Raw genomic sequence first — 14,662 nt, 5'->3', positions numbered from 1 at the left:
TTTGCTAATGCTGCCATTGTGCAAAATATCAGAAATGGACTAGCTTTTATAAAGGGGGTTTATTAGGGTACAAATTTACAGTCCAAAAGCCATGAAAATGTCCAAATTAAGGCATCAAAAGATGATCCTTCACTGAAGGATGATTGATGGCATCCAGAAAAGCTCTGCTAGCTGGGAAGGCACGTGGCTGGTGTCTGCTGATCCCAGGTTGTGTTCCAGCTCCTCTCTCGGCTCCTGTGCACTCTTGGTTCTTTCTCCCAGGACGCTTCTCTTTAAGTGCCTGGGAGTCTTGTCTTTGCATATCCTGGGGCAAACTCTGGGCTTCATCTCTTAGGTCAACGTCCTTCTCTCCGCATCTCCAAGCATCTCTAAGCATCAGCCACAGCAGGCATCTGGGCCTGTGTGGCTATTTTTAAAGGACTCCAGTAAACCTGTCAAGACCCATGCTGAATGGACAGAGCCACATCTCTATGGAAATAATTCAGAGTTATCACCTACAGTTGATTAAGACGTCTCCATGGAAACATTCAGTCAAAAGGTTCCAACCTAATCAACACTAATACATCTGCCTCCACAAGACTGCATTAAAGAACACAGCTTTTTCTGGGGGCATAGTATATCCAAACTGGCACAGGTTGCTGTACTTATTTTCTCCCCTTTCTTCAACTCATGTTACCACCAGCATTCCGTTGGGACTGGTCCTGCTGAAGTCACAGAATACTCCTCATCTTCATACACACTTGGCCCTTTACACTCTGGCATTTAGAAGAGTCTCCCCTGGGCCCTCCGTGTCTATGTGGGAGCCTATGTGGGCAGGGCAGTCAAGCATCAGCCCTTCCCCTTCTCTAGCTCTGAAGATGGGGCTTTCCAGGGCAGTTCCATTGAAAAACTCCACTTTCCTAGTCCAAAAGTTGTTTTACATCATATCCGCAGCTTGAAAGGGGAGGAAATTCTGTACATGGAAGTCACCTTCAAGTTGGGTCTCCAGCCCTGTGTTGACCCCTGCAGGACCTGCCCAGCGCAGTGCAGGCCACCTCCTTTGTGGGCCCCCCAGGCTCCCAGCATGGGCACTGCCCCGGGGTGCAGGCTGCTGGGGCTCAGTGAAGTCTGCTTAGTGAACAGTAGGTGCCGAAAGCTGAATGCACACAAAATGTTCTTCTTTTGCTTTTGTTTAAGATGTCTTCCCTGACTAATCCTGTAAACATCTCCTTTCTGCAGGCTTCAAAGGCAAATCAAAACCCAACCTTTTGAAGCAGGAGACGAGTAGCCTGGCCTGTGGGCTGCGCATTCTATTCCGGATGTACACGGATGAGAGCCGGGTCAGTGCCTGGGAGGAGGTCCAGCAAAGGCTTCTAAAGTAAGACTCGTGGCTGAGTGTCCACCCTCCAAAAGGCCTCTGCAGACTGTGGCTGCAGGATAAGACTGTTGAACTTTGGGGGCACTGTTTTCTCATCTGCAGAATGGGAGTTGATAGTGCCCTATTTCAGAGATATTTTTTATTATTTTTTTATTTAAAGCAGTTGCAGGTTTACAGAAAAATCTTGTAGAAAATACAAAGCTCCCATATACTCTCCCCCCGCACACACAGTTTTCCATGTTACTAACATTTTGCATGTGTGTGTTATGAAATACTATTATGTCATTAAATATAGTGCATAGTTTACATTAGGGTTCAGTCTTTCTGTTGAGCATTTCTGTAGGTTTAAAAAATTTTTTTTATTGTGGTAACATATACAACCTAAAATTTCCCACTTTAACCACTTTCATGTAAACAATTCAGTGGTGTTAATTACATTCCCAATGTTGTGCTACTATCAATACCTCACAAAGTGATTTTAAAAAATTGAACGTGCTTTACACAACTGTTGATGTGAATAAATCATACCTGTTGTTACTGGACAGAGGAATCTGTTAAAATTTAAAAACTTTAGCCTATGTTATAGTTGATAGGGTTTTTTAATGCCATAAGATAGCCTCACTTTTACAGAATGATCATTTGTGAAAGTGAAAACCTGCTTGCCTGCATTTAATTTGAAAAAATATTTGGAGTACTTGGTGGTGGTATTTTTTAAATCTTTTTACATCATAACAACTTACTCTGTCCTTTAAAATTTAAACTCATACTAAGAATGAAACATGCCACTCAGAAAGAATCATGTCATTTTTGTATGTGGGTAATACGTTCTCAGAGACAAATTAAATACATTTTAGAATTTTAAGAGATCAGCTGGTCTCAGTTTTCCCATTTTGTTAGTGAGACTCTTAAAAACCTGGAGGGTCTAAGGCCTCATGTTGGGGAAGGAAAGAGCCAGCCCCAGCTGGAGCACAGCTACTTTGACACCAAGCTCTGTGTACTTGCTACTGCACAGCATCCCTGAATTCAAGGAACATATAGCTAAGAAAATGTGGTTTTCCCAAAGAGTTGCAATGGCTTCTCTTACTATCCTTGGTTTTCTTCCTAACTCGAGAAATGTGTAAATACATGTTACACTCCAGTTGACGAAAACAGGTAGGATCTAGCCAGTTCTTGAATAGCTAATATTCACACCCTCCTTTTTTGAAGCATCCATTCCCAGTGAATATACGTGTCGGCAGGTCCGCAGGTACATTTAAAAGCAAATTTTTCTTTTGCAGTGTCTGCAGCGAAGCACTAAGTTACTTCCTTACTCTAACATCGGAAAGTCATCGGGAAGCCTGGACTAACTTACTGCTTTTGTTTCTAACGAAAGTTCTAAAGATAAGTGACCATAGGGTAAGTATGAGAGCCCACCAGGCACATCAGCCTAGCATCTCCCCAGGTGGGTCTGCAGTGAGAGCTGCGCTGGGGGCAGTGATCCACATGTACACCTGTTGTCCACGAGGCTCTGGGGCAGATAAAGTGAGGCCCAAACTGTGTCGCTGCTTGTGCAGCATCGGGGATGGCGTTGTTAACCTTCCATCTTCCTCACCTTTCTCCCTCCTTTCCCAGCTTTGTCCTAATCAGTGGTTCTCATTGGTAGGGCAGGAATCAAAATCCCTTAGGACACCTTGACAAGCTGCAGGTCCCCCATTATCCCATTATCCCCCCGGGGCAGTCTCCCTTTTCTCCCCATATTGAAAGCTGCTCTCAAGCTCACCTCATGGCCTAGAGCTCCCATCCCCTTTCTCAAGGGGACATCTCGTCCCTGGGCCTTTGCTCCAAGCTGCAGCCATTCCTTTGGCATATTAGTGGTTCCCTGTTACCCAGAGCCCCTAGTTAATAGGGATGGCATCATTTAAGAATTTTAAACAAGTACAAATAAAATATAAGTATGTAACTGTAATTATAAATGCATACTTGAGGTATTCAAAAATAAGCATTTCACTCAAACAAAATGTAACAACCTATACCTGACATAAATGGCCCCGAGACTCCTGAATAGGTTTTAAGAGTGCCTGGTCAAGTGGCTTGATAATTTTAAACTTAAGGTCCTGTGGCAGATGGGACCACGTACCGGCAGTGTGATGTGCTTGGTACTGTACAGGCATTAATCCCAAATCATAAGCGCTATGTCCAAGCACGTTTCCATATCCCTGACGAGCTGAGTAAAGCTTGGAGAAGTGATCTGAGGCCTCTAGCAACCCAGGAGCCATAGGGGACACTAACCCGGTCTGTCCTCTCCCCGGCTGGCTTTCTGCCCACCGTAGTTCACAGCGATCTGCGGATGTGTTCAGAAACTGAGGAAATACAGCAAAGATATGGTCAAAGGCTATAAATGTAAATAGGGAATGTATCTCTCTTTAAATACTGTTTAAAATATTGCAATATGAAGTGGCATTTTCCCTAAAACTTAAAATTTTATTTAATCAACAGAAGGTACAATTTCAGTAACCCAGATCTTTTAAAAACTCGGTTCCTGCTAGGCTTTTTACTTTTTGCTTATTACCCAAGAAGAAAATGCTAATTTACTGTTTGTCAAGAAAATGTAATGGGAAATGTTTTTCAAAATAAGGACAGATAACAAAGTTAATAATGTTTTTATTGAGTGAGTCTTTTGAATACAGCTCATTCTCTCTTGCATTATCAAAGTAATCCCTGCTTGATGCAGACTTCTTTGCTTATTGTCACAGATTGGTGGCTGCCCCAAATGCTTTGACCCTAATGGTGATTGTGTGTAGCATTGTTTGGAATTCACACACTTACTAAAGGAGAAATTCATTTTTCCCCCTAGTTTAAAGCTCATGCATCATTCTACTACCCTCTCTTATGTGAAATTATGCAATTTGACTTGATTCCTGAACTTCGTGCTGTTCTTAGAAGATTTTTTCTGCGAATTGGAGTAGTTTTTCAGATTTCACAGCCACCTGAACAGGAACTTGGAATAAACAAGCAATGATGGGAACTTAGTATTTTTCTGTTGGAGTTTACATCCCTCTGCTCTCGAAAAGGACTCCTGGAGCTGAGGTTTCCTACCTGAAAAATGGTTTCTCCAAATTGCATTCTCTAAAGATTGCTGGTAAAGATGCTTAGTACTATAATTCAAACTTGCAACACTCCTGTCCCTGTTAGTAGCTGATGGATTCTCTGTCCTGTTGGGCTCCTGTTGAGCAGAAAGCTGTTTGAATAGGGCCAGCTTGTGCTCACTGGGCCTTCCGTGTCTTGCAGGGAAAGCCTCACGTTATTTGTGGCAGGTATAGAAGTGAAATTTACCCAAAGAACTACAGGTGTAATAGATGTAAAGATTTGAACTTCTGCAAGAAGTACAACTCAGGAGAGCTGTATTTTGAAGGATACAATGTTTATAATGGGAGGGGGGGTGGGAGAAGAAATTATTGTTCATGGTAAAAGATATTTAGCAACTATGGTATTCTTATCCTGAAGATTTTTGCACACTCAGGCTATCTGAGATACAGGTAATCATCCTTCTGTGAAAAATGTACAGAGATGCAGGTCTGTAATATAAAGATCTTAAACATTATATAGTTCTTCCTGCACTGTTTTATTTCTTTATTTTCTTATTCATTTGCTAAATACCCGTAATATTTTATCAAATGCACTAAACGTTTGGGTTGAACTTTTTGTCTTTTTTATTTTATGGGGATTTTTGGTTTTGCCCTTTTTTGGGGGTGATAATTTTGAGGGTTTACCATGCACAGAAACTGTTGTGGCCAACGGTTGTCAAGGTCAACAACAGAAAAACATAAAGGTAGAAAATATCACTACTGTCCTAACTGCCTGTAATACACTTCTCTTAGGGCTTTTAAAGATGAGCCATTAAAATATAATGATCCTTCATGGACCGAAACTTGAATCACTGCAAAATGAATCTAGGTTGCTGTCACTTTTTTTTTTTTGGCGGGGGGGTGGTGGCTTGATGTAGATTTTACTCTGTACAGAATTTAATGTTGAATATAGTACAATAAATCTGGCATGGTTTGGGGATGGTTAGATTTACTGGAAATGTATTCATACTGTGAATTGTGCTCTGATGGTTAAAAAAGACAAGATTGTTAAGCATTCCGTATTAACAGTGGATGTAGAAAATTTTTCAGATGGAAAAAATGTATATGGTACAGATGTAAAGTTTTCTATGTAAAAATTCTGTACAACTTTCTGTACAATATTGATTCTCATCTGGCATATTCTAATCAGGTTATAGGTCAATAAAGTTTTTGAATTATTTCATCATTGCAATCAAAACCTATGTACTCCACAGCCCTATTTTCATTGGTTCTTTACTTTTCATTTTTCATTTAAAGCCAAACAATTATAGAAAGGTTATTTTCAGCCAAAACTACAAATACAAGTTTATTGAGTTCCAATATTTTCTTTCCAACTTAGGGCATTATGTCCCCACCCTCAACCTGCTTTCTAAACCATAGGATATTCATAAGTTTTAGATATTTTGTATATTTATTAATAGCCCAGAATAGGATTATACTATTCAGTTGCTGAGAGAAATAGCTAAAGTTCCCTTTGGAGCAGTTTGGAATGTGATATTGTGTGTCCTCGGTGTTTGTGTGGTATAACAGCATTAAAAAGGAAAATGGAACACATCAAGGAAAATCTGTTTTATGAGGTTTCCATTAAAAATGGGACAAGTGTTCAGTCCTCTCTCAGGCTTCTCTTGGCTTAATAAACAGTTATTGAACAATGCATTTAATCAGTGCAAAAAACTGCAACAACAGAACCAAAAACACTGTATTCATTATCCCCAAGATGCAGCCCAGCTGGAAGCTAAAGCTGGGCATCACCTGGGTTGTCCCTGTTGGTGACCTTCATGTCCACCTCAGGATGGACTTCACATAACCTGGTGTTTTATTGTTTTATGGTGTAGTATAAAAACAACTCTCCCTTAAAGCAGACAGAAGAGTGCATCCTACTTTAAATTTAGATGCAGGTAAAAGAAACATCTTTAACAGTGAAACAAACAATGGTTCAGTTAGAAAATTGAATACAAAATTTGCATGTAGCTAAAATGCAGATGGTCAGAGAAATTTCACACTTGCAGCAAACTCCTCTGATCTTCTCTGCCATCAATTACATCAGTGGAAAAATCTAAGGAGCAGTGCCCAAGGGTGTTTTCAGCTGTCATGGAACTGAAGACTAATCCAGGTAAGAATTGTGTTCCAGAATTCAAATGAATCCTTTTATAGTTACCACTTTTCGATTAGAAATATTAAGTCACTTATCCAAGGGTCCATGCCCTGGATTGACTCCTGGGTTTGCCTCTCTTAAACTTCTATAACAGCTAAGAAACCTCAAATCAAGTTAAAATAAGAAATAAACATTGGTAATAAAAATAAAAATTTATTTCTATCAAGTAGTGCAATTTTATAAATTAGTAACTTGAGACAATGCCTTCATTGGCAGAAACATAAAATTGCGGCAGAAAGATGTAATATTTAGTACATGGCTCACAGGAATAAAATCAGTTATGGCTCCCATCATTTCTATTGAATCACCAGTTATAACAACATGAAAATAACTAGCACATGTGATTCCCTAATTACACAGCAACTGGAATAGTCACAGCTGGAAAAGATGTATTTACTAAGTGAGTTGTTTTTAATAGAACAATGGCAGATATGCACTTAACAAAGGATATTCCGGTTTTACAGTACTGTTAAGACACTTTTGTGTTTATTCACCTGATCTTAATGACAAGTATAATTTAAAATAATGCACATATGGTAGCAGTCATTACCCTCTTAATTTATGACAAAATTGTATGAAAATAATTCTATACAAGTCTGTATTATATAAATGAATAATCATGGCCTTTATTTATGTACATAATAGAAATCATATACATCATCATGGAAAAAAAATAACACATACAGATGAAAGGTTAAGTAACTTCCAGGTAAGGACCCAAGTAGGACACATTAAAGGTTCAGTTTTAACATTTCCTTCACCTTAAAAGGCACTACTGAATCTAGTACAAGTTTATTTTAACCATGTGCAGTAGACAGGCCCTGCCAATTAAAAGGGCCTGGTTTTCCAGGAACCTGCTTTTTTTGCTCTGGGTTCAGCTGCTCTGCCATGAACTGTCTCAGCGTTTCTGAGGTGCCAGGCCGTAGCCAGGGTTCGGATGCTACAGACGTCGATCTGTCCTCACCCACTTGCTTCATGATGTCCTCAGGGTCAACCAGTGAACTCTCATCATCTAAAGGAGGCAAAGAGACATGACTCAGGTAACAAGTGGCAGGTAGTTGAATAGAATGCAGATCACCTATAGTCCAACCCTTTACAGCACCGTATTTCCCCACAATATTATGGTCTAAACAGTATTGTTTTGTACAGGCCCAGGAAGGGGCCTCATCACCCAGGGGTTAGGCCTGGAATTCTAAGTACATAAAAGGACACTCTTCACCATACTAAGGTGACTACAGAACTATTAGCAATCTTATTACTGCCGTCTTCCTTCAGGAGAAACAGTTTTGTGTTATCCATTAAGTTAGCCAGATTTGGTAAGTACTTGCAACCTGTAACACTGCTATAAGGAAATGAAGTCATTTTGTGAAAAAGTACTAGCTAGGGGATGAAATTACTAATCAAAGAAAAAGGTCATATCTAATCCATTCTCCACTCTAGAGATGGCTCTTAATTTTTATTTCTTTCTTCAATTGAACTGATTATACTCACTTCTGTATCTGTATTTTACTTATTAGATATAATAATAAATAGGAAAAAAATCTGTCTTCCTACCCTGTGATGTCAATTTCTTTTTTACAAAAAAATTACATCTCCTGGTCTGTGAAGGATTAGCCCAGCAAAGGGACATACACAATTTAATGAGCAGATAATCCACATCGTATCAAAAAGCTCCTGTTTAAAAGGACAATGTTAAAAAGCAATTTAGAATTGAAAACCTTCTGAAAGAGGAGACTCTTTAAGCTGAGAGGAAGATAGAGCCTTTTACTACATCCCTGTTAAATAGTAACCCATTGGTGGGAAATGCCCTTTAGGCTAGGGAAAAAAAAGTCGCTTTCCTACACATTTTTCCATGTATGATCTGAAAAGTGCTGGTATTTGGTAAGGTAGTGGCTCTCATAACAGCCTGACTGCTCAAGATTATACAAGCAGTTTTAAACTATTATAGGTAGGATCCAAAAATCTAAGGAAAAGTGCCATTAGGAAATTACTGTAATGTAACTTAAAAGACTAAAGAATATTGTCCAAATAGACCACTCACTCTACTATCTGCTAAAGAAATGCTACGATAGTACGTATTAATATGAATTTGTCACATTATGCCACTGCAAATGTCAGCTGCTATGGCCAGCAGAGGAGCTCAGTAGCCTATCTGAACTTTGCAAGCACTCTGGACATGGTCCTGCTTTAACTTGCTCATCACCAAAGCAATGGCAAAGATGTGAGGCCAACCTGACTTAGTGAAAGGAAATGTTTCACATGAGGCTATTTTGCTTTGGCCATGGTGCAGAAAGCAAATAAAAAGGTTAAAACAATCTTCTTTGTGGTACTGCAAATTTAATCTCCCACTTCAGTAACTGATAACCGTATCACACTAATCAGCATTTTCCTTCCTGAAAGCAAACACTAGATCTGTAAGCAAAACCTGAATTTATCTGTTTAGAATTCACTCTAAAATGGGTTCTACTGCTGCAGAAACAATTCTCAGGCCAGTTTTGCTGGATGGCCATTGTGTTTTAGGCCCTACAACTCAAAGGACTTCAAATCCCATCCCATCTGTCACCCAGCCATCAATGAAAACTTCCTTGTAAGCAAGTTTAAGAGAATTTGCTGTATGCCACTGGAATTGATCATTTACCTGTATTAATAGGTTTATTCTGAAGTTCATTCAATCTTCGCATTCGTTCCTCATTTCTCATTCTAAGCTGATCAACATTTACACTGGATACAGATTTTAAAGAGAGATCATCTGATGGTACAGTAGGATGAACATTATCCTGCGGTTGAAAAACAACTTCAGGAATAGCCATTAAAATATTTTCAGAATGCAAATAAAGAAAATATGTAGAAGTTATATTCTGGGTCCTGATGTTTATCCGTGCTCAAATGACCTTCAATAAGGAATAAGCTTCTGTGATGACATATGCTGCCAGACTGTATAAAGTTTTGGAATTATAATATAGGACACAAAAGGAACAACACTTCACAGCAGAGGCTAAGAATTAGTCCAGCTACAGTTATCAAGACACTGCAGTACTGGCTTAAGGACAGATCTAGAGATCAATGGAGAAAATAACACATTTATGTACAGGAAAGCCAACAAAATTCAATGAGTTATAAAGAGCAGTGTTTTCCACAAATGATGCTGGAGCAACTATCCAGTTATGCAGCAAGTTCACTGAGTCATGCAATATGCAAAAAATTAAAGTGGATTATAGACCTAAGTTTAAAACTCATAAAATCCACAGGAGTAAATCTTTATCATCTTGGGTTAGAAAATACTTTCTTAAACGTGACAACAAAAGCATAAGTGACAAAAGAGACCTCATGAAAATTAAAACCTTTCATGTTTCAAAGGACCCCATCGAGAAAGGAAAATGACAACTCAAGAATGGGGGAAAATATTTGCAAATCATGTATCTGAAAAGGGACTTGTATCCAGAATATATAAAGAATCCTTACAACTCAGTAATCAAAGACAACCCAATTTAAAAATGGGCAAAAGATTTGAAGACAATGGCTAATGAGCACATGAAAATACGTTCAACACTATTAGTCATTTGGGAAATGCAAATACCTCTTTACATCCACTATCTTTTGATGGCTATAATAAAAATGACATACAATAACAAGTGTTTTGCAAAGATGTGGAGAAACTGGAAGAAGCATACATTGCTGGTTTTAATGTGAAAAGGTATGGCCACTTTTTAAGTTCCTCAAAATACCTAACAGTTACCATATAACCCAATAATTCTCCTAGGTATATACACAAGAAAACTTGTACAGAAATGTTCACAACATTATTCATAATAGCTAAAAAGTGAAAACAACCAAAGTGTTCATCAAATGAAGAAGGACAAAATGTGGTATATCCATACAAAAGAATGTTACTCAGCAATAAAAAGGAAGGCAGTATGGACATGGCACAGCACAGATAGGTGAACATTGAAAACATTATGCCAAGTGAAAGAAGCATATCACATATATGATCTCATAAGAAATTTTCAGAAAATGCAAACTACAGGACAAAGGAGTTTAGTATTTGGGGGGAGGGGGTGGTGAAGGACAGGAGGGAACAAGGAATGACTGCTAATGGCTGTTTGCAGAGTTGCTTTCTGGGATGATGAAAATGCTTTCAGATTAATTATGGTGATGATTGCACAACTGTAAAGGCCACTGACGTGTACTTAAACAGGTGAACTTTACAGTATCTGTTTCAATCAAGCTTGTCAAAAAAAAAAAAAAGTCCACCAAAAGTGTCTTGCTGTGTGCTGATGATGAGTTGTAGAGAAACAGAAGACTGGTTCCTCCTTTGGAGAGATTCCAACACAGATGGGAGATGAAATAAATATGCTAAAGCAAGCAATGAAGGGCTGATTATATAACTGTCCACTTAAAAGTTCAAAGAATTAAAAGGAAGTGGGAAGATTCAAGCAAGAAGACATCTTTTCCTTAGTAGGTAGGAAGGAAAGGAGAATAATGAGTAAAACAATTATGAAAATCTTTTAACAAAATACGAGTATTAAAATTTCAGATAATTTCTATGTAGGACTGGTCTGTGGATACTAGTTCAATATGAATAGACGTAACCATGTACAGATTTCTAAAACCAGTACTTATTTCATATTTAAGAATGGGTATTCTCAAAAGGATAGACGGACAGGTTTAAGAAGCAGGTTGGCACTGTCCAGATGTAACGATTTTAAACCTAGACCTTGGCAAAGGGTCCCTTAGAGGCCATCTAGAGCTGCCTTCTTGCCTAAAACATCTATGATAATGAAGATGGGGTTGGGGAAGTGAACCAGAAACCAGAGTCAGGATTAAATCAAGGCAGAAACAGGACCTGTACGTGAAGAACCGGAAGCCTACTTTGTCATCTCAACACCATCACATCCTCCTTCAGATACCTATAGTTAATTTTTTTTATAGTGTGTACCTGGTTTCTCCACTGAACAGTTATCCTTTTCACCCCTTTACCTACTGTCCTCTTTGGAAGGAAGTCACTATGCACAGCCCATACTTACAGAGTGAGTACTCTAGCTCCAGTTCCGAGGGTGATAGATCTACATAAATTATTCAGAATTCTGCACAGATTTCTCTCTCTTCATTTCTTTGTTTATTCAGTCATACATTTCTATCCATATGGACTCGTGGATATTTACTTTATACTTTAGATTATAATCAAATACTACTTTATTTTTTGGCTGAAATTGTTCTATGTTTGGCCACTGAGCTCTTTCAATTAGCCAGTTAATTTTTTTAACACTAACTTGATTGCTGGAATTTATTTGTAGCCCCAAATCTAAAGGATAATTATTTACAAGCATTATAGGAGCACAATGTTACATACACGGAACACCAGAAATCAGAATATGAACATTAAGAAAGCAACTCTCCTCCAATGCCACCTATATCCACAGCAAAGCCACCAACTCTACCACACTGTTTCAGGGTGCAGAGGTCAAGCTAAATGGTCACCTACTCTTTACACCAAGCTGGTTTATCCAAGTTACCTCCAGCTGGTAGAGCTGTGCATAGAATGATGCTAATAACAACAGCACTTGTCATTTTTTGAGAGCAACCTGTATTCAGTGCTAAATGCTTCATATATATTACGACATTTATAAGAAAACAGTAATAAATAGCCCAAAGTCCACGCCAAAGAACCCAGTGTGACGGAAAGTGTTTCCAGCAACATGTACACACGCCATAATATCGGGCATGGACAATAGCCTTTTGTGCACCCACAGCTAACTGTCCCGGTGCTAGGAAGGCGGAGCTGTGCGAAAGGGGGAAATTAACATGCCCCATACAGCCATCCTTTCAGCAAGCAGGGAACGCCCCTACATGGCCCAGCGGCCCAGAACTTCCCTTGAGGGATGGCACACACTTGTGAGGTAGCACAGCCTTCCCTCAGCAGAGGCCCTGGGAGGTCATGGCGTGGAAGAGGGACCCACTCAGAAATCCCAGGGACCCTACGCCAATATCAATGACTTGTGGGTCAGTGGCAGAGACAATCTGTGGCATGACTGAACTGAAAGTCTGAACTCTTGAAACAGCCTTAAATCTCTAAGAACACCTGGGAGGTTTGATTATTAAAGCTGCCCTCGCTCCCTAACTGCTCAGAAACATGCCCCACATTCAGGGCGCACAGCACCAATAACACACCCAAACTTCATGCACCAACTGGACCCCACAAGAATCAGACCCCTACACACCATAAAGTTGTGGAAAACTGGCTTGAGGGGAATAGGTGGCTCATGGATGCCACCTGCTGGTTAGAGAAAGTGTACGCCACCAAGCTGTAGATCTGACAAATTAGAGATCAGTCTTTGAATTAGCCTACATATCCTAAAAGAACCCTATCAGGTTAAGCAAATGCCAAGAGGCCAAAAGCAATGGAAAACTTTAAAGTATATGAAAAAAACAGACAATATGGATAACCCAAACCCAAACACTCAAATCAAAAAATCAGAGGAGATGCAGTACTTGGAGCAGTTAATCAAAGAACTAAAGACAAACAACGAAAGCATGGCATAGGATATAAAGAAATTGCCCAAAGTGACCTATCCAAGGAGGATCTGAAATTGTTGGGACATGTACCAAGGCTCCAACACCTGTACTTTTTACTGACTACACTATAAAGCTGTGGAGTATAGTGGAAGGAACCCTCCTGGCTATGTCACCAAAAGTGGGATGATGCGTATGTAATAAGGTTAAGTTATTATGAGATAGAGCAGGCTTTCTAATAAGTGGTATCAGTTGCTTCTTATGCCTTCTCTGAAATCCATATATTCTACAGGGGCAGAGGAAAGGTTGGGTTAAGGAATTAACATTTATAAGGCAGATTCCATGCCAGGTACTGGGCTGTATACTTGTAGATACCCTAAGAGATAGGAAAATAATTCCTTGAAGAAACCAGAGCATCAAAGGTCCAATGACATGCCCAAGGTTATCGAGCTAATTGGTGAAGAGCCTAAGTTAGACCCACCTCATTCCAAATTGGCTCCACACTAATTTAGCATGGGTCAGAACCTGGACCTCTCACTCTCCTAAACTGAAAAGGGGAGTTAAAGAAAAAGACATTTCATACATACAAAATCCATTCCTTTCAATTTGTTCCTCCTGCGCTCCCTCGCAGAGGGCAATTGTGATGGCAGGGGTAGGGCATCATCTTCAATGGCAGGATATGTCTCTCCATAAGCACCTAGAAAGACCATGTAATGGAAAAGCAGTCTTAAACTTCCACTATTTCCAGTCTTTACCAAGAGCTAAACCAAGAGTATTTTTTAAATTAAGATGTTATTTACAAACCATAAAAATCACCTATTATAAGTACACAGTTCAGTGACTTTTAGTAAATTAATAGAGTTGTAACCATCCTCGCTCCAGTCCAGTTTTAGAATATTTCCATCACCTCAGAAAGTTCCCTGTGCCTATTTGCAGTCACTTTCCACTCTCAGCCCCCGGCAAACAGTGATCTACTTTCTGTCTCAATAGATTTACCTTTTCTAGACATTTCATATAAATGGCATCATACAAAATAATCTTTTGTCTTTCACTTGGCATAATGTGCTTGGGGTTTACCCATGTTGCACCACATACTGTGTTTCACTACATTTTACTGCTAAATGGTATTCCATTTATGGCTATACCTCGTTTTGTCTACACATTCACCAGCTGATGGACATTTGAACCGTTTTCTAATTGCTGACTACTATGAATAATGCTTTAAACTTTCAAATAGAAGTCTCTGTAATGGGCTCATATTTTCATTTCTTGAGGACATAAGTCTAGGAGTGAAATTGCTGGGTCACATGGAAGTCTGTGTTAGCATCCTGAGGAACTGCCAAACGTGGCTGTGCTATTTTACAATGTATGAGGGTTCCAGTTCCCTCAGCATCACCAACACTTAAGCAATTGTCAGTCTTTTGGATTATAGCTATCCTAATGGGCCAATCGCCTGTTTGATTATGGAGATGAATAGACCACAACATTTACAATTTTTCCAACTTTTTACTTTGAAAAACTTTAAACCTAAAGAAG

General features: G+C 39.3%; 2 protein-coding genes across 8 annotated transcripts in view; one reads left to right on the top strand and one right to left on the bottom strand.

Annotated features, from left to right (window-relative positions):
* The window catches only part of ARFGEF1 (ADP ribosylation factor guanine nucleotide exchange factor 1), a 193,433-nt gene extending 188,668 nt beyond the window's left edge, over positions 1–4,765 (top strand). For both annotated transcript variants that reach the window (XM_037802577.1, XM_037802576.1), the window contains exons 37-39: positions 1,219–1,357; positions 2,635–2,752; positions 4,191–4,765. In XM_037802577.1, the coding sequence (XP_037658505.1) occupies positions 1,219–1,357; positions 2,635–2,752; positions 4,191–4,355 (422 nt within the window). In that variant the 3' untranslated portion in view covers positions 4,356–4,765. The remainder of the gene's footprint in view (positions 1–1,218; positions 1,358–2,634; positions 2,753–4,190) is intronic.
* Positions 4,766–6,749: 1,984 nt separating this feature from the next.
* Positions 6,750–14,662, bottom strand: part of CSPP1 (centrosome and spindle pole associated protein 1) — a 169,974-nt gene continuing 162,061 nt past the window's right edge. For 4 of the 6 annotated variants that reach the window (XM_037802572.1, XM_037802571.1, XM_037802573.1 and 1 more), the window contains 3 exons: positions 13,714–13,823; positions 9,255–9,393; positions 7,414–7,628 (listed from right to left, as the gene is read on the bottom strand). In XM_037802572.1, the coding sequence (XP_037658500.1) occupies positions 7,414–7,628; positions 9,255–9,393; positions 13,714–13,823 (464 nt within the window). Of the gene's footprint in view, positions 7,629–9,254; positions 9,394–13,713; positions 13,824–14,662 lie in introns of those variants that run through there. The other 2 variants (XM_037802569.1, XR_005211589.1) reach the window with 2 other exon arrangements.

This window comes from Choloepus didactylus, chromosome 14 (assembly GCF_015220235.1).
Source record: "Choloepus didactylus isolate mChoDid1 chromosome 14, mChoDid1.pri, whole genome shotgun sequence".
Classification (NCBI taxonomy): domain Eukaryota; kingdom Metazoa; phylum Chordata; class Mammalia; order Pilosa; family Megalonychidae; genus Choloepus; species Choloepus didactylus.
This window is presented reverse-complemented; position numbering and strand designations above follow the sequence as displayed.